We start from the raw sequence: 20,756 nt of genomic DNA, 5'->3' as shown, positions 1-20,756 counted from the left end.
TTAATACAAACTACTACACTGTATAAGCATTTTATTTTTTGGGGAGACTATCCGGTGAGGTGATCAACAGGTGGACAACAGCAGAAGGATAATTTATAATACTGCAGGAATTATTTGGACTGAGGATAAGAGTAAAGGTGGTGGATACCAGAATTTTTTCACGTTGTGGAGATAAGTTTGTCACAGTATATTGTTTTTTATGTGAACATGATAATTTGGTTTTTAATAGTTCATTTATCTTAAGAGATTACATTATATGCGATTTACATTTTTTGCATGGTGGGAGAGAAACATGTTGGAATCAAATTGAATATCTACACACAAGGGAACACACAAGTGTATGGACTGAAGGGCTTTACTTGCTTCATTATTTGGTGAGAGCACAAGGAGAATATACAGTGCGTTGAAAAATTATTCATACCCCTTGAAATTTCCACATTTTGTCATGTTACAACCAAAAATGTAAATGTACTTTATTGGGATTTTATGTGATAGACCAACACAAAGTAGTCCATAACTGTAAATTGTAAGGAAAACGATAAATAGTTTTCAAACTTTTTTACAAATAAATATCTGAAAAGTGTGGCGTGCATTTGTATTCAGCCGCTGCAATTACAGCTACAAGTCTTTTAGGGGATGTCTCTACCAGCTTTGCACATCTAGAGAGTGAAATTTTTGCCCATTCTTCTTTGTAAAATAGGTCAAGCTCTGTCAGATTGGATGGAGAGCATCTGTGAACAGAAATTTTCACGTCTTGCCACAGATTATCAATTGGATTTAGTTATGGACTCTGACTGGGTCATTTTAAAACATGAATATGTTTTGATCTAAACCATTCCATTGTAGCTCTGGCTGTATGTTTAGGGTCGTTGTCCTGCTGGAAGGTGAACCTCCGCCCCAGTCTCAAGTCTTTTGCAGCCTCTAACAAGTTTTCTTCTAAGATGGCGCTGTATTTGGCTCCATCCATCTTCCCATCAACTCTGACCAACTTCCCTGTCCCTGTTGATGAAAAGCATCCCCACAACATGATGGTGCCACCACCATGTTTGACAGTGGGGATGGTGTGTTCAAGGTGACATGTTAGTTTTCACATAGCATTTTGCTTTTAGGCCAAAAAGAAAAATGTTGGTCTCATCTGACCAGAGCACCTTCTTCCACATGTTTGCTGTGTCCCCCACATGGCTTCTCACAAACTGCAAACGGGACTTCTTATGGCTTTCTTTAAACATTGGCTTTCTTATTGCCACTCTTCCATAAAGGCCAGATTTGTGGAGTGCACGATTAATAGTTCTCCTGTGTACAGATTCTCCTTCCTGAGCTGTAGATCTCTGCAGCGCCTCCAGAGTTACCATGGGCCTCTTGGCTGCTTCTCTGATTAATGCTCTACTTGCCCGGCCTGTCAGTTTAGGTGGATGGCCATGTCTTGGTAGGTTTGCAGTTGTGCCATACTCTTTCCATTTTCGGATGATGGATTGAACAGTGAGCCGTGAGATGTTCCAAGCTGGAGATATTTTTTATAACCTAACCCTGCTTTAAACTTCTCCACAACTTTATCCCTGACCTATCTAGTGTGTTCTTTGGCCTTCATGATGCAGTTTGTTCACGAATGTTCTCTAACAAACCTCTGAGGGCTTCACAGAACAGCTGTATTTATACTGAGATTAACTTATACACAGGTGGACTCTATTTACTAATTAGGTGACTTCTGAAGGCAATTGGTTCCACTAGATTTTAGTTAGGGGTATCAGAGTTAAGCGGGCTGAATACAAATACATTCCACAATTTTCAGATATTTATTTGTAAAAAATTTTGACAACCATTTATCATTTTCCTTCCACTTCACAATCATGTGCCACTTTGTGTTGGTCCATCACATAAAATCCCAATATAATACATTTATGAAACTGTGGACTGTAATATAAGCGATGGTTACTTATATACAGTAGTGTATAATGAAAAAGGAACAAATCACAGACGGATGTGTTCCAGATCTATTAGTCAGCTTGGTCCAAATGAACATTTCAGATTTTAAGTCCTGTTTAACATATGTCCATTTTTGGATGTGTTTTTAGCTGGCAAATTTACATGATAACTCAAAGAATTTGTTCCTATGGAGGGCATTCACATATATACATTCCAGTCACAGTGTGGTTTTGAAAAAGGGTCGTGTGCGAGTTTGGAGCTGTACGTTTAGGATTTCCACTGCATAAACTTCAGTGGGAACTGCATGTGAAATGTACAGGTGTTCATACCTAATGAGGGTACAATGTGTAGAGAGAGAGAGAAGTCAAATTGTCTCAAAAACGCCTTGCCACTCTGATTTGGACCACAGCTGATGACTGAATCACACTACAAAACGGATACATTTGCACTGATTATGTGTGAACCTAGTGTGAAGGTATGATAGTTCCATCAAGGTCAGGCAGATCTTATAACTTTCTTGATAAGAGATCTGCTTCTCAAAGTAACTTTCTTTACAGGTTAAACAGGCCATACTGATGCAAATTTGTCTAGTTCAGCAAGGAGCAGACAAATTTCAGTGTGTGATGATCTCTGCTTAACAGATGTAATTTATTTGACTCCTGTTGAAGGTACAGTACATGCTGGAAAGCATTCGTCAATCAGTGGCTGCAGCCGCTGTTTAGTATATTCTGATAGCAATGGGTCCCACTGTTAGAGTGCAATGTTCCGGCAGGGGGTATTTCTCCATCCACCTTGTTTGTGCAGGTACTGGACTGATCAAATGAAAAAAAACTATTGCCAGCTTTAGTCTTTTTGCATCAGAATTATAGCTTACATTTTGGTTATGGAGTTCATCCTTGTCCATGTTTGCCCTCAACAACTCCTGCTTCAGTTGAAGAACAGAGCTTTCTTGCTGAGCCATTCTCTGCTGCAAGGCATCCTGATAAACAAAGAAAAAAATACACATAGTGGTAGATATTTTTAGTGGTATTACATATAACTTTAACGTCCAAATTGCAGTTGTCAATATTTCTATTTATCACTAAAATAAAACACACAGTGTATGCTTTGGTCTGTCTTTCCTCGATAAAATAATTATTTCCCAAGTTGCAATTTGCACCTTGCTTTAGGTTTCTGTTGGCCTAAACTGGTAGCTAGTTGCCATGGCAAATTCACTTATGTAAAAAGCAATGGAAAGAGAAAGGAAGGCTGTGCACACATTCTTAGGCACACTTTGCTCCTTTAGGTACTCTTAGATATCACAAAAGGCAACATGATGGGAGAAAAGCGCACCTTTTCTGGCCAATAAAATGATGTGTATGCAGTATATATATATATATATATATATATATATATATATATATACATACACACACACACACACAGGTGAAACTCTAAAAATTTGAATATCGTGCAAAAGTTCATTTATTTCAGTAATGCAACTTAAAAGGTGAAACTAATATATGAGATAGACTTATTACATGCAAAGCAAGATAGTTCAAGCCATGATTTGTCATAATTGTGATGATTATGGCTTACAGCTCATGAAAACCCCAAATCCACAATCTCAGAAAATTAGAATATTACATGGAATCAATAAAACAAGGATTGTACATAGAACAATATCGGACCTCTGAAAAGTATAAGCATGTATATGTACTCAGTACTTGGTTTGGGCCCCTTTTGCAGCAATTACTGCCTCAATGCGGCGTGGCATGGAAGCTATCAGCCTGTGGCACTGCTGAGGTGTTATGGAAGACCAGGATGCTTCAATAGCGGCCTTCAGCTCTTCTGCATTGTTCGGTCTCATGTCTCTCATCTTTCTCTTGGCAATGCCCCATAGATTCTCTAGGTTCTCAATGCCCCATAGGTCAGGCAAGTTTGCTGGCCAATCAAGCACAGTAATCCCACGGTCATTGAACCAGGTTTTGGTGCTTTTGGCAGTGTGGGCAGGTGTTAAGTCCTGCTGGAAAATGAAGTCAGCATCCCCATAAAGCTCGTCTGCAGAAGGAAGCATGAAGTGCTCTAAAATCTCCTGGTAGACGGCTGCATTGACCCAGGACTTAATGAAGCACAGTGGACCAACACCAGCAGATGACATGGCTCCCCAAATCAACACAGACTGTGGAAACTTCACACTGGACTTCAAGCATCTTGCAGTGTGGGCCTCTCCATTCTTCCTCCATACTCTGGGTCCTTGGTTTCCAAATGAGATGCAAAAGTTGCTCTCATCAGAAAAGAGGACTTTGGACCACTGAGCAACAGACCAGGTCTTTTTTTCTTTAGCCCAGGTAAGACGCTGCTGACGTTGTTTGTTGTTCAGGAGCGGCATGACAAGAGGAATACGACATTTGAAGCCCATGTCTAGGATCCATCTGTGTGTGGTGGCTCTTGATGCACTGACTCCAGCCTCAGTCCACTCCTTGTGAAAGTCCCCAACACTTTTGAATGGCCTTTTCCTGACAATCCTCTCCAGACTGCGGTCATCCCTACTGCTTGTGCACCTTTTTCTTCCACACTTTCCCTTCCACATAACTTTCTATTAATGTGCTTTGATACAGCACTTTGGGAACATCCAACTTCTTTTGCAATTACCTTTTGAGGCTATCCCTCCTTATGGAGGGTGTCAATGATGGTTTTCTGCACAACTGTCAGGTCAGCAGTCTTTCCCATGATTGTGATTCCTACTGAACCAGACTGAGAGACCATTTAAAGGCTCAGGAACCCTTTGCAGGTGTTATGGCTTAATTAGCTGATTAGAGTGGGACACTTTGAGCCTAGAATATTTCACAACATTCTAATTTTCTGAGATTGTGGATTTGGGGTTTTCATGAGCTGTAAGCCATAATCATCACAATTATGACAAATCACGGCTTGAACTATCTTGCTTTGCATGTAATGAGTCTATCTCATAAATTAGTTTCACCTTTTAAGTTGCATTACTGAAATAAATTAACTTTTGCACGATATTCTAATTTTTTGAGTTTCACCTGTGTGTATATACAGTGGGGATCGAAAGTTTGGGCACCCCAGCTAAAAATTTGTATTAATGTGCATAAAGAAGCCAAGGAAAGATGGAAAAATCTCCAAAAGGCATCAAATTACAGATTAGACATTCTTATAATATGTCAACAAAAGTTAGATTTTATTTCCAGCATTTACACTTTCAAAATAACAGAAAACAAAAAAATGGCGTCTGCAAAAGTTTGGGCACCCTGCAGAGTTAATATCTTGTACTGCCCCCTTTGGCAAGTATCACAGCTTGTAAACGCTTTTTGTAGCCAGCCAAGAGTCTTCCAATTCTTGTTTGAGGTATCTTTGCCCATTCTTCCTTACAAAAGTCTTCCAGTTCTTTGAGATTTCTGGGCTGTCTGTCACGCACTGCTCTTTTAAGGTCTATCCATAGATTTTCAATTATGTTGAGGTCAGGAGATTGTGAAGGCCATGGCAAAACCTTCAGTTTACGCCTTTTGATGTAATCCCCCGTGGATTTCGAGGTGTGTTTAGGATCATTATCCATTTGTAGAAGCCATCCTCTCTTTAACATCAGCTTTTTCACAGATGGCATCAAGTTACCATCCAAAAATTGCTGAAATTTTATTGAATCCATTTTTCCTTCTACTCGTGAGATGTTCCCTGTGCCACTGGCTGCAACACAACCCCAAAGCATGATTGATCCAACACCATGCTTAACAGTTGGACAGAGGTTCTTTTCATTAAATTCTGTGCCCCTTCTTCTCCAAACGTACCTTTGCTCATTCCGGCCAAAAAGTTCAATTTTAACCTCATTGGTCCACAGAACTTGTTTCCAAAATGCATCAGGCTTGTCGATTGTTCATTTGCAAAGTTCAAACGATGATTTTTGTGGTGAGGACGTAGAAGAGGTTTTCTTCTGATGACTCTTCCATGAAGACCATACAGTTGTGACCAAAATTATTCAACCCCCACTGAAATTGAGTGTTTTGGCCAGTTTGACATTGCTTTTGATCATTCAGTCATCTTGCTTACATTTACATTAAAGAGGCACTTGTAGGTCAGACAAATATAACATAACAGTTATAATGAAATAACCACAAATGTCTTTTCTGTGCTCACAGCATTATCAGTTTTATTCAACCCCCAAGTGACATTCAATCTTAGTACTTAGTACAGCATCCTTTTACAGTTATAACAGCTTTTAAACGTGAAGCATAGCTTGACACAAGTGTCTTGCAGCGATCTACGGGTATCTTCGCCCATTCTTCATGGGCAAAGGCCTCCAGTTCAGTCACATTCTTAGGCTTGCGCACTGCAACTGCTTTCTTTAAGTCCCACCAGAGGTTCTCAATCGGATTTAAGTCTGGTGACTGCGATGGCCACTCCAAAATGTTCCAGCCTTTCCTCTGCAACCATGCTCTAGTGGACTTGGAGGTATGCTTGGGATCATTGTCCTGTTGAAAGGTCCAACGTCTCCCAAGCCTCAGGTGTGTGACGGACTGCATCACGTTTCCATCCAATATCTCCTGGTACTGAAGAGAATTCATGGTACCTTGCACACGCTGAAGCTTCCCTGTACCTGCAGAAGCAAAACAGCCCCAAAGCATGATTGACCCTCCACCATGCTTCACAGTAGGCAAGGTGTTCTTTTCATCATAGGCCTTGTTCTTCCTCCTCCAAACATAGCGTTGATCCATGGGCCCAAACAGTTCTAATTTTGTTTCATCAGTCCACAGAACACTATCCCACAACTTTTGTGGTTTGTCCACATGGCTTTTGGCATACTGCAGTCGACTCTTCTTATTCTTTGGAGACAGCAAGGGGGTACGCCTGGGAGTTCTGGCACGGAGGCCTTCATTACGCAGTGTGCGTCTTATTGTCTGGGCTGAAACTTCTGTACCCACATCTGACAAATCTTTTCTCAGTTCCTCAGCAGTCACACGGGGACTTCTCTCCACTCTACGCTTCAGGTAGCGCACAGCAGTCGAAGTCAGCATCTTCTTTCTGCCACGACCAGGTAGCGTTTCAACAGTGCCCTTTGCCTTGAATTTGCGAATGATGCTTCCTAAGGTGTCTCTTGGTATGTTTAACATCTTTGCAATCTTCTTATAGCCATTGCCCTTCCTGTGAAGAGAAATCACCTCTTCTCTTGTCTTCCTGGACCATTCTCTTGCCTTCACCATGTTTGTAACCACACCAGTAAATGTCTAGAAGGAGCTGAGTATCACAGTCATTTTAAAGCTGCCTAATTGGTGCTTATTATGCTTGATTGCTGCTCGGTGACATCCACAGGTGTTTTCAATACCTGATGGAAAGCACCTGTATGAACCTCTGTTCTTCAGAGTGGTAGTCTTTAAGGGGTTGAATAATTGTGGCAATGAAGAAACCACATAAGAACCATTTACTACTGTATTACATAAACAATTGATGTCATTTTAGTTGCATTTGGGTAGTTACAACGTCCTTGTAGGATTTGATTCTGAATACAATTCCAAATGTACACTATAGTCCCTAAACCCCTTTACAGCATTGGGGGTTGAATAATTTTGGTCACAACTGTATTTGTACAAGTATCTCTTTATAGTGGAATAGTGTACCACAACTCCAATGTCTGCCAGATCTTTCTGGAGGGATCGTGAAGTCAAACGTGGGTTTTGAATTGTTTTTCTCACAATCCTGCAAGCTGTTCTGTCTGATATTTTTCTTGGTCTTCCAGATCTTGCTTTAACTTCCACTGTTCCTGATGACTGCCATTTCTTAATTACATTCCGAACAGAGGATATTGACATCTGAAAACGCTTTGCTATCTTCTTATAGCCTTCTCCAGCTTTGTGAGCGTCAACTATTTTCAGTTTCAGTTTTCTAGACAACTGCTTAGAAGAACCCATGGTGCTGATTGTTGGGGCAAGGTCAGATGAGTCTGGGCATTTAAAACCTTTGAGATTGACATCACCTGGTCTTCCCAGACGATGATTGAGAACAATCCATGACACTGGCAGGTCTCAGCTTTGCAAAGGGGGCAGTGCATGCTATAAATTCTGCAGGGTGCCCAAACTTTTGCAGACGCCATTTTTTTGTTTTCTGTTATTTTGAAAGTGTAAATGATGGAAATAAAATCTAACTTTTGTTGACATATTATAAGAATGTCTAATCTGTAATTTGATGCCTTTTGGAGATTTTTCCATCTTTCCTCGGCTTCTTTATGCACATTAAATACACATTTTTAGCTGGGGTGCCCAAACTTTCGATCCCCACTGTGTGTATATATATATATATATATATATATATATATATATATATATATATATCATAAGATTGCTGCTTAGCACACCAAGAGCCCTAAAACCCAGGGCACTCTTTTATATGAATCTCAGCTTCTGATGATAATGTTCTGTCCCCTCCAACACCACTTTCTTGGTCACCTAGAATGATGGTTAGCCTCACTGATCAATAATGAGGTATGGGAGTTAGAAGAAAGCTAAAAAATTATAGGTTTACTTTCAATCTGAGAAGAAGATTGGCTCACCAAATACAATGAGATGTGTCACTGAGAACATTTGGAGGTGACACATTTGTCTGTCCTGAAACAACTTGGTATGCCACCACATACCATCATGTTGTCTTAGAATTGTTTAGAACAAGAGAAGGGTACAGAAAAAAACAGCTTCCCCGGAAATTGTCCAATGATTAGTACATATAGAGCACCTACAGAAAAAATCCCTGCAAAGTCCAGTCCTCACTGAACCTCACATAAGATGCTCAGATTGGGTATTGTACATAGATACATAGTTAGTCTGGCTCAAAAAAGCCAAGTCCATCTAGTTCAACCATAAATGTTACCTACAAAAGACTGGGCTATATACAGTCACTTTTACTGTACGTTAATTTAAATGGCTACCAACAACCCAGAACAAAAAAAAACGGTCATGCACCATTTTCAGCAACACAAAGTACCACAGCGCAAGATTGCATTACTGTGCTTTGTGGATCACAGCAATGTATGTGCAATGGGGTGCCATACACTATGTGCATTGTGCATTAACATGCTGCGTTAATGCATACTTTACCACAAGACATAAATGTGAATGGGCCCTAAAGCATAATTTCAGTTTAAGAACCAAATAAAAAAATAAATAGTCCTGCAGTAGAATTAAAAAAACAAAACAAAACAAAACAACATTTTCTGCAATACTCAGCTTGTGACCTCTGTAGAAAGTCTGCCCATTCACTAGATTTCGCTTCCCTTTTGGATTAAATGACAGTCAGTGTCACTGAACCCATTTTCTTGTAAGCCCAGCCTATCATGGATACACCCCCTTGGAGTTCACCATGACACTGGCCTGGGCTCATAGATAATCCTACCTCAAACATGGTCACACATCATAAGGCAAGCGCCAGTCAGTGCAGGAATAAGGAATTCTCACCACTGCAGCTGTAAAGAGGAAGGTCCTAAGATGGCAGTTGCCCAGAATACTGCTGGATTTAAGTTACATTTAAAAATATGAGGAAGCATAATAAAGGCTGTGTGTGTGTGGTGGTGGGGGACGGGGGTTAAGAAAAGGTGGCAGTAAGCTATAAAGATTATACAAATATAGAATTTGTGAAAAGCCAAGCCATGTGTTGAATGAGTGCTAATGTACTGTACTGTATGCACAATCTGATTGCAATAATAATGATAGTAATCATCATGGGCAAATTTGTCTATAAACACATCAATATCAAGTGGGACAGAGAATGGTTGTAGGATGGTCACATGCACTGGCTATTCCATATCAAATTGCTGTGAATCAGATATCAGATGGTCATAGAAACTGCCTATGATGACACAAGGACAATCTTGGCAAATCAGGGTTAAAGCAGTCTAATCTTTGCCATGAATTAGTCCATATATAGGCACTTTTCTTTTAAATGAGATCTATGAAGAGGAGTCAACCCGCACACTTTAGATAGCCACCCACTGGTTTCTCAGGTCATTCAATGGAGAGATATCTTCAATACTTTTGCAGTGTGTCTTGCTTCTTGTCCCAGTGTGTTTATCTTAACATAAATGCATACTGCAACTTTAAAAATAATCCATGAGGTATTGTGAAACTGCTTAGCAATCAACAGGGTTGCCCTTGGTACTCACATGCAGAGAACTCATCACCAGAAAGATATGAGAAGCCATGTAATGATTCTATGACCCTCAACCATCCCTGAACTACCAGTGTGCAGATGACCTACAGTATCTGTTAAGAATGTAAATTCAAGTTCATGCAACTTTAGGACATTGAACAAGCATAACACAGATGACTAGTGGGAACATCTCAGCAGTTATTTTTATATGTATGGTGTGAAGGTGAGTCAGTGGTGTAGGAGGAATCTGCATTCTTGTTTAGCACATATATATGTTACATTCTTCTTCTTTGACAACAGAAGCAAAGCCAGACAGTAAAGACATATGCTGCATACAGTTGAAATGCTACAAAAACAATCTTGTTCTTTATAAAAAGCATGCTAGAAACACATGATACTGAACCACATAAAACAAACTATTCTGGTACATTTTGAATGTCATGAGGTGCCTAAAGACATGACATTATTTTTGCACCAGACAGTTTTGGCCAGATTGGGAAATAATCATATGACTATATGCATGCCCCAGCCTTGAAAACATTCCTTACCGGACCCTTTTTCGGGGAATAAGCAATCAGCTGGTTGAATTTTCCCAGAGAACTGCCAGGCATTTTTACAAAGTCTCTTCTTTCTTCTAAATAGACGCAAACATGTATGTTTGGCCAATTTGAACATTTATTTATATAAAGAGCTGTCATATGAAAGATCCTTTGACAGTCGGATTGTGCCTACACATCTGACCACCATCTAATGTGTGTAGGTTCCTTTAACCAAGTTGTGAAGTATCAATTTAGTAAGTTGTAAGAAAGTGAAAGCAAGAGCAGCACACATGATATGTGCATGGTTATACTATTTCAGCTACCTAAAACCAGGGCTTTTTTTTCTGGTGGAATGTGCCGGAACGGGGTTCCGGCACTTCCGCCAGAGCCAGTCTGGGAGGCACTGGGAGCAAAGCCGCTGTGTACACTCAGTAAGCTGGGTAGCTGCAGAGTGATCATACGGCGGGTGATACAGCTCGACTCCGGCAGCAGCCCAAGGGAGCGGAAGGTGGAGTGAGCTGCACTCCGCTCCACCTCTCCCTGCAGACAGGAAGCTCATTTTCGCGGCAGCCGCCAGTCAACTCACTGTGTATCAGAGGTATGTGGGTAGCTAGCCTGTCCTTTTCCTGGCTGACTGCAGTGCTAGTGTTCATTGGTCTGACTCATTTTTCGGTAAATGACAATGCTGCTGATTGGAACTGTGCTCTGTGCTGTGCCTGTCTCTTTGCTGGACTGGGCTTTCTCTTTGCTGGATATGGGGGATGTCTCTTTGCTGGATTAGGCTGTCTCTTTCCTGGATTTGGGGGATGTCTCTTTTATGGATTAAGCTGTCTCTTTGCAGGATATGGAGATGTCTCTTTGCTGGATATGAGACTGTCTCTTGCTGGATAAGGGGGATGTCTTTTTGCTGGATTGGGATGTTTCTTTGTTGGATATGGGGGATGTCTCTTTGTTAGATATAGGGGATGTCTGCTTGCTGGATATGGGGGATGTCTCTTTGCTGGGTTAAGCTGTTTGCTTAAAGAGGCATCCCCCATATCCAGCAAGAGACATCCTCATATCCAGCAAATAGACCCCCATATCCAGCAAGGAGACACCCCTATATCCAGCAAAAGGACAACACCCATATCCAGCAAAGGAACATCCCCATATCCAGAAAAGAGACAGCTGGAAATAGGGGATGTCTCTTTGGTGGATATGGGGATGTCTCTTGCTGGATATGGGTGTTGTCCCTTTGTTGGATATAGGGGTGTCTAATTGCTGTTGAACTGGGCTGTCTCTTTGTTAGATATGGGGGATGTCTCTGCTTTACTGGGTTGTCTCTTGGTTGATATTGGTGATGTCTCTTTGCTGGATATGGGGTATGTACCTTTGCTGGATATGGGTATGTCCATATGCTAAATATGGGGATATCTCTTTGCTGGAATAAGCAGTTGCTTTACTGGATATGGGGCTGTCTCTTGCTGGATATGGGGGATGCCACTTGTTGGGTATGAGGGATGTCTTTTGCTGGGTATGGGGGATGTCTCTTTGCTAGATATGGAGATTTCTCTTGCTGGATATGGAATATGTATCTTTTTTGGACATGAGACTGTCTCTTGCTGTATACAGGGATGTATCTTTGCTGGATATGGGGAATGTCTCTGCTGGATATGGGGAATGTCTCTTTACTGAATACAGTGGCTGTCTCTTGATCTATATGGGGGATGTCTCCTTACTGGACATGGGGGATGTCTCTTTGTTAGATATGGATAGTGTCTCATTGCTGGATATGGGGGTGTCTCTTCGCTGCATATGGGGGATGTCTCTTTGTTGGATATGGGGGATGTCTCTTGCTGGATATGGGGGATGTCTCTTGCTGGATATGGGGGATGTCCCTTTTCTGGATATGGGGATGTCTCTTTGCTGCATCTGGGGATGTCTCTTGCTGGATATGGGGGATGTCTCTGCTAAATATGGAGATGTCTCTTTGCTGGATTTGGGAGATATCTCTGATGTGAGAAGCAAGGAGACAAGATACATTCAGTATGACAAGGAAGTTGCAATAGTCTGGAAGTGCCTCTGAGCTTACTTTGGTAAGGGCTGCATGTTTCAAGTATTTTGTACATTTAACTGCATTGTTTTTTAATAACAAATTCTATAGAAATTACTTGTATAGTCCCCCCAAAGCTTACTTGGTTCCCTGTTCTCTACAGGGGTGGTCCTAGGTGCGTAGGGGTGGAGACAAGAGGTGGTTTTAGGGGGCAGCTCTAGGGGCAGTTCGGGAGCAGAGACCAGTGTGATCTAGGGAAGGGGGGAGAGTTCCTGCACCTTTTCTCTGAGAAAAAAAACCCTGCCTAAAACTAAACGCCAGTCTTACTTTCCATGTTGCACGGTTGTACAGGCTTGCCTCCTGTACTGGGACTGCTTACTCATTTCACTGCATGCTGTAAACTTCTCAAAGTGTGCACCAGAAGCTGCAGCAAGTCAGACAGAGCCTGCCTCATTGCTGGAGGATATCCAGCATCATCAAACTCATTCCTCCCCAGACTTACAATCCCTGGCCCAACATTTTCATGTATTGGATTTCAGTTCTTTCAATTGTGGAGGCTCAGCATCTTATGTGGGCATTACCACAGCTTCTGGTTTCGGTAAACTATGTAGAGCACCCTGCTGGGCCATCTCACAAGTTATGACACGCCTGCATTGCATAGAGAAGCACAGAGACCAAATGGTGATGTCACTGGGTCTAAAATAAAGTATGTACTGAAAACAAAGGTTTCATTCATGAATTTTATTAGCCTGTTAATGAGGGGGGAAAAGGAGGAACCGGGGAAAGTAAACTATAAGAAAATCAAAGTTTAGCTTTGAATATACATTAAGTATAAATTGTGTGTTTCCAAAGTCCATTAGGCATTAGCTTACATGCTATAGCGGCAATCTGAACCAACTGGTAAAAATGACAGGGCTGTAGAATAATCCAGCCAATCCTGGATCAGATGTACAGGTATCCCAAAAACAAATATCTCATGGTTTAAGTTACCTTGATTGCTTGGAGATTCCGATTTTCTTGTTTGCAGTTCTGGAGTTCTTTCTGCAAATGCATTAAACATGTTGTAACTTATTAAACTCCACACAGACAGGAATACAGCTCAATGCACATTATAGCTGAACTGCATTTCTGTTCTTTCTTTCTGGCACTGTGTATAAAGCATAGATTTTCTTCTGCAAAGTACAAATTCAGTGTTGATGTCAAGTATAATTCTTTATGTGGTCCGAATTTCACAAATCATTTTACTCAAAGGTCAACTATTCCTTTAAAGTGAATCTGTGCTTTGTCTATGCAGGGCAAAGCAACAGGTTACAGGTGCATACTTACCTTTCATTCACTTGCACACCACTACTGAGGGCAGAAAAGAAGCCTTGTGTGAGCTCCAAGTCACAATTTGGAGGTGACACAATCTTCAGGACCTCTCTACCTACCCATGTGATAGTGTTCAGTGCCAGATTTCTAAGGGGCAAAAGGGGCAACTGCTGTAAGGGACCACCAGGCGGTACCACTAGCACTCCACTGGCCAGACGTCCCCAGCGCACGGTATCTAAGCCCCAGGGTACGTGTTCACCAGAGCCCCTGATGGTGGGGATGGACTTGAAGTACCCCGAGACCAGGTCGTGGCTACTGAGCACGCCTGTCAGTGGTAGCGGTATTCGCCAGGGGCTCCCGCAGGGAAGAGCCTGATGTGAGGAGGTCGGGTGATCCCGTCGGGATGGATGGCTGAGCAAGTGCAGGGTCAAACGGGCCGGGTCGGTAACAGTGGGGACGGAGCAGTACAAGGCAGCGGGCAGAGAGTAGTCAGGTCACACGCCAGGTCAGCAACGGAAGGTCAGATCCAAACGGGGGCATTCAGGAGAGAGGTCAGGCAAAGCAAGGGTCTGGGCAGGAGAAGGAAACAAGGTCAGGTACAATCCGGGTCAGTAACTTACTTAGAACAGGTTCGCAGATACAGGATACAAGGAAAGACCAGAAGGCACTGAATGACAGCTCAGGGCCATTTAAATATCCCGCCCTGCGCTGCCATTGGTGCCACGCGCGTGCCCGCGGTCCCTACTGCGCATGCGCGAACTCCCTCGCTGCGGCCGGCCAGCTCTCAGTGCCCGCATTCTGACACAGGGCGGTGCACTGCGCCTGCGCCGAGCCCATCGCGGCGGGGATCCCTGACATTGCCCCCCCCCCTACGGGCAACCTCTGGGTGCCCACCCGATCTCTCCACCACGGGTGATCACGAAGGAACCTCCGGACAAGTCTGGGTGCATGGACATTATGGGCTGGTTCCCAAGAATTATCCTCCGGGCCATAGCCCTTCCATTTAATAAAAATTTGGGTCTGACCCCCCCCCTCCTTTCAGCACTTCAGGATTGTTTCCACCTCAAATTCTTCTTCCCCTTCGACCGTTATGGCCTCCGGAGGTCGGGATTCTCGTTCTGGGAAAGCATCAGGGATTACTGGTTTCAGCAGGGACACATGGAAGACCGGGTGTATCTTGAGTGTGTCAGGGAGGACAAGTTCGTATGCCACCTCGTTGACCGCCCGCTTTATGCAAAAGGGGCCTATGAACTTTGGTCCTAATTTATTTGATGGACATAGCATTTTCAAGTTAGTTGTTGCCAACCACACTTTATCCCCGGGCTGCAGCACCAGGTCCCCTCTTCGTCTTTTGTTAAACTCCTTCTTGTAGTCCTCCTGGGCCCGAGCGATAGCCTCCTGTAGTATTTTATTGTTGGAGGAGAAGAAAGCTAGCGTGTCCTGTGTCGCCGGAACTGGGCATTCAGGAACCAAGTCAGGGAGAAAGACAGGGTGAAATCCGTAGTTTGAAAAAACCGGTGACTGCCCCGTTGCAGAATGGTTGGCGTTGTTGTATGCGAACTCCGCCAAGGGTAAGAGTGGTAGCCAATTATCCTGTAGGAAGGATGTGTAGCAACGCAGGTACTGTTCCAGGGTCTGGTTGGTCCTCTCGGTCTGTCCATTGGTCTGGGGGTGGAACGCAGAGGAGAGGGATAATTTGATATCCAACGCCTTGCACAGTGCCCTCCAAAATTTAGACGTGAATTGGACCCCTCGATCCGAGACAATGTCCTCCGGGATTCCATGTAGTCTTACAACTTCCTGGATAAAAATTCGCGCAGTCTCGGCTGCTGACGGAGTCTTCTTTAACGGTAAAAAGTGAGCCATTTTTGATAAACGATCGATGACTACAAGGATCGCGGTGTGGTCTTGAGACGGGGGGAGCTCGACTATAAAGTCCATTGCGATCCTTTGCCAAGGTCGTGCAGGGATCGGCAAGGGCCGCAGCAGCCCCCAGGCCTTGTTCCTCGATGGCTTGTTCTTCTGACAGATGGTGCAAGATTTCACGTAGAGCCTGCAATCCTTGGCCATGTTTGGCCACCAAAAGGAACGTTGAAGAAGTTCCAGGGTCTTCGCTGGGCCAAAGTGTCCCGCCATTGGATGGTCATGACACTGTCCTAAGACAAGGGTTCGGACCTCTTCGGGTACCATGATCAATCCTTCCTTCCAGAGGAGTCCCCCCTTGTTCTGGAGGGGTACCCCAGCTGGGGTCACTGTGGTCATGGATGCATCCATTAGTTTGGACCGAAGGTCAGTCGGGAGAGCCAAGAAATTCCCTGAGGACAGAGTAGTATCAGGTACCGGTTCTTCTTTGGAGTCTTCGAACATGCGTGATAGCGCATCAGGTTTTGTATTTTTGGACCCAGCTCTGTAAGTGATATGGAATATGAACCTGGAGAAAAACAGCGCCCATCTTGCCTGCCGTGGACGTAACCGTTTGGCAGTCCTCAGGTACTCGAGATTTTTATGGTCAGTGAAGATCAAGATGAGGTGTGAGGCCCCTTCCAGCAAGTACCTCCATTCTTCCTGTGCAGTTTTGATGGCTAACAACTCCCGATCGCCAATATCGTAGTTCTTCTCGGCTGGGGTGAGCTTCCTCGAGAAAAATGCTATGGGGTGGAGTAATTCTTTGGTGCCTTTTCTCTGGGACAGGATGGAACCCACCGCATTCTCAGATGCATCTACCTCCAGTACGTAGGGCAGGGAAGCGTCTGGATGGCCCAAAATAGGTGCCGTGGTAAATAATTTTTTCAAGGCCTCAAAGGCTTCCTGAGCCTCCGGCGTCCATATGAAGCGGGTTCCAAGTTTGGTTAGCTGAGTTATGGGGGAGACCAGACCCGAGAAGTTCCTAATGAATTTCCGATAAAAATTTGCAAGCCGATAAAGCGCTGGATGCCCTTTTTGTCAGTGGGCACAGGCCAATCCAAAATTGCAGAGACCTTCTGAGGGTCCATTGCGATTCCCGTGGTGGAGATAATCAAACCCAGAAACACAATGCTGGACTGCTCGAAACTGCACTTATCTGCTTTAGCGTATAACCCATGCTGGCGCAACCGACCCAATACCTTTGCCACATGTATTCTGTGATCCTTCAGAGAGGATGAGAAGATCAGTATATCGTCTAGGTAAACAATTACAAAAACGTCAAGGTAATCCCGGAAAATGTAGTTTACAAAATGTTGGAATGTGGCTGGGGCATTGCACAGTCCAAATGGCATTACCAGATATTCGAAATGCCCAAACCGGGTACGAAATGCTGTCTTCCACTCATCCCCCTCCCTTATGCGAACCAAGTTGTAGGCCCCCCTGAGATCAAGTTTAGTAAATATTGCCGCAGCCTTCAGGCTCTGAAATAATTCAGGTACCAATGGCAGTGGGTAACGATTTTTAATCGCGACTCTGTTCAGTTCACGATAGTCAATGCAGGGTTGCAGAGATTTGTCTTTTTTCTCCACAAAGAAGATCCCCGCCCCGGCTGGTGAAGTAGAGGCACGGATGAACCCCTTCTGGAGACTGTCCTCTATGTATTCCTTCAGGGCCCCCAATTCCAGTTCAGACAGGGGAAAAATCCGCCCAAAAGGGATCTCGGAGCCGGGCAACAAATCAATTGGACAGTCATACGGGCGGTGGGGGGGCAAGGTGTCTGCCCCCCGCTTACTGAATACATCTAAGAAATCATGGTATGCTGCGGGAATAACCTGTTTCAGATCGGAGTCCCCCTCGGAGCACAGGAGGACCTGGGGGGCTGCTGAGCCCGCAGTGTGACAGTGTTCCTGACAATACGGGGAAGGAAACAAGATAGACCCGGTTTCCCAGTCAATTTGGGGGTTATGGGCCCGCAACCAAGGGAGTCCCAAAATGACTGGAAAAAGAGGTGACGCAATGGCATCTAGGCGGAGGACTTCCTGATGCTGGTTAGCAATGGTAGTGGCGATAGGGGGAGTTTCCTGGTCAACTACTCCTGATTTTATCTGGGAGCCATCTGCCAGAAATATGTTAAAGCCCCGTTTTCTGGGCTGGAGGGGAATCATCTGCTGATGAGCAAAATCTAAATCCAGGAAACAGCTGCATGCCCCTGAATCAATTATGGCTGTCACCTCCACGGTCCTTTCTGTAAGCTGAAAGGAGAGGGGCACCACTAAGTATTGGGACGGACTGACCTTGCCAATAGCCAGAGAAGAAAAAGAGGTGCACTTACTCGTTTTCTGAGGGCAGGATCGTACCAAATGATCGGCTTCACCGCAGTAGAAGCAGAGGTTCAGAGAGCGTCTCCGCTGGCGTTCTTCTGGCGATAATTTAGGCCGAGCCAGGCCTAGTTGCATTGGTTCCTGCGCATCTCCTGGAAGTGGGTTCTGGATATTTGTTCTGGTTTGTTGGCTGGGGCCTGGAATTGGACCCCATGCATTTCCGTGACCCTGACCGGACCTCTCAAACCTGCGTTCCCGCAGTTTACGGTCTATTTGAATTGTCAGGGCTATTAGGTCTTCTAGTGACTCGGGAACCCCCACTCGGGCCAGCTCATCCTTCAAGGGCTCTGACAGACCCATACGGAACTGGTGTCGCAACGCGAACTCGTTCCAGCGTGTGTCCCCCATCCAACACCTAAATTCAGAGGCGTATTCTTCTGCCGCCCGGCGGCCCTGTCAAAGCGTGTATAACGTTGCTTCAGCAGAGGCTGCCCGCTGCGGGTCATCATAAAGGATGGCCATAGCTTCAAAAAAATTGCTGACCGTTCCCAGGTGAGGGTCACGGTTTGCCCTTAACCGATGGGCCCAATCTTGGGGTTCACCCTGCAATAGTGAAATTAAAAATCCCACTTTCACTGGCTCCGTTAGGAAGGTGCGGGGTTGCAATTCAAAAAACAGGAGGCAGGAATCCCGAAAAGACCTGAAGCGTGTGCGGTCCCCGTGAAAACGCTCAGGTAATGGTACTCGGGGTTCAACCATAGGTAGGGGAGCAGAGGCCCCTGAAGCTGGCCCAAGAGCTTCTCCCACCGGGGGAGCGGAAACAGGGGCCTGTGGGGCAGGGCCAGATACAGAGCGGGTCTGGAAACGGTTTTCCAGGTGCATGCACTTGTCCTGCAAGGCCGCCACAGCCTGTGTCAGGGCTGATAGGTGCCCGCAAATATCTTCCAGCGGGGCTGACCCTCCTCCAGGCTCAGTCATGGCCTTCTGGTACTGTAAGGGACCACCATGCGGTACCACTAACACTCCACTGGCCAGACGTCCTCAGCGCACGGTATCTAAGCCCCAGGGTACGTGTTCACCAGAGCCCCTGATGGTGGGGATGGACTTGAAGTACCCCGAGACCAGGTCGTGGCTACTGAGCACGCCTGTCAGTGGTAGCGGTATTCGCCAGGGGCTCCCGCAGGGAAGAGCCTGATGTGAGGAGGTCGGGTGATCCTGTCGGGATGGATGGATGGATGGCTGAGCAAGTGCAGGGTCAAACGGGCCGGGTCGGTAACAGTGGGGACGGAGCAGTACAAGGCAGCGGGCAGAGAGTAGTCGGGTCACACGCCAGGTCAGCAACGGAAGGTCAGATCCAAACGGGGGCATTCAGGAGAGAGGTCAGGCAAAGCAAGGGTCTGGGCAGGAGAAGGCAACAAGGTCAGGTACAATCCGGGTCAGTAACTTACTTAGAACAGGTTCGCAGATACAGGATACAAGGAAAGACCAGAAGGCACTGAATGACAGCTCAGGGCCATTTAAATATCCCGCCCTGCGCTGCCATTGGTGCCACTAGCGTGCCCGCGGTCCCTACTGCGCATGCGCGAACTCCCTCGCTCCGGCCGGCCAGGTCTCAGTGCCCGCATTCTGACACAGGGCGGTGCACTGCGCCTGCGCCGAGCCCATCGCGGCGGGGATCCCTGACAACTGCCCTGGGCCCCTTGACAGAAGGGGCCCCCCTCTACACAAAAATAATAGAAAACAATATAAAAAATAAATAAAACAATAACAAATAAATAATAAAATAATATAAAATATATAATAATAAGAATTACTTTCTTTTACTAAATGTATCTTGGGAAGTAATATTTTGCCTGCCATCATCTGAAAAAGTTTTTATTCTGGACTGGTATACTGTATAGATTTTAAAAATTAATTTTGGCAGTTCAAGCAAACCACCACATGTGTGTGCACGTGCAACCTCAGAATGACATTGTGTCATGCATTTATAAAATATGTGACTGTCAGTGAGAATGTAAACCAACACTGTGTATGAGGTGCACCCCCTAAGCCAGGGGTGGGCAAACTTTTTGACTTGAGGGCCGCAATGGGTTCATATATTGGACCCGGGGGCCGGACCAACAGTAGATGAATGATGTGTATGTGTCATCCATAGTAAGTATAGTAATATTCCCCCATAGTAAGCATAGTAATTAATCCCCCATATAGTAATTCATCCCCCATAGTAATTCATCCCCCATAGTAATTAATCCCCCATATAGTAATTCATCCCCCATATAGTAATTCATCCCCATATAGTAATTCATCCCCCATATAGTAATTCATCCCCCATAGTAATTCATCCACCATATAGTAATTCATCCCCCATAGTAATTCATCCACCATATAGTAATTCATCCCCCATATAGTAATTCATCCCCCATAGTAATTCATCCCCCATATAGTAATTCATCCCCCATATAGTAATTCATCCCCCATAGTAATTCATCCCCCATAGTAATTCATCCACCATATAGTAATTCATCCCCCATAGTAATTCATCCCCCATAGTAATTCATCCACCATATAGTAATTCATCCCCCATAGTAATTCATC

General features: G+C 44.5%; 1 protein-coding gene across 3 annotated transcripts in view; it reads right to left on the bottom strand.

Annotated features, from left to right (window-relative positions):
- DIXDC1 (DIX domain containing 1) overlaps positions 1–20,756 on the bottom strand; it is a 307,504-nt gene that overhangs the window by 30,234 nt on the left and 256,514 nt on the right. For 2 of the 3 annotated variants that reach the window (XM_089670198.1, XM_089670197.1), the window contains exons 10-11: positions 13,615–13,665; positions 2,798–2,902 (exon numbers count right to left, since the gene is read on the bottom strand). In XM_089670198.1, coding sequence (XP_089526324.1) covers positions 2,798–2,902; positions 13,615–13,665 — 156 coding nt within the window. The remainder of the gene's footprint in view (positions 1–2,797; positions 2,903–13,614; positions 13,666–20,756) is intronic. The other variant, XM_089670199.1, reaches the window with a different exon arrangement.

This window comes from Staurois parvus, unplaced genomic scaffold (genome assembly GCF_062004578.1).
Source record: "Staurois parvus isolate SC_StPar_1 unplaced genomic scaffold, SC_StPar_1.0 ptg000087l, whole genome shotgun sequence".
Classification (NCBI taxonomy): domain Eukaryota; kingdom Metazoa; phylum Chordata; class Amphibia; order Anura; family Ranidae; genus Staurois; species Staurois parvus.
The sequence above is the reverse complement of the archived record's forward strand: the minus strand, read 5'-3'. Positions and strand labels throughout refer to the sequence as shown.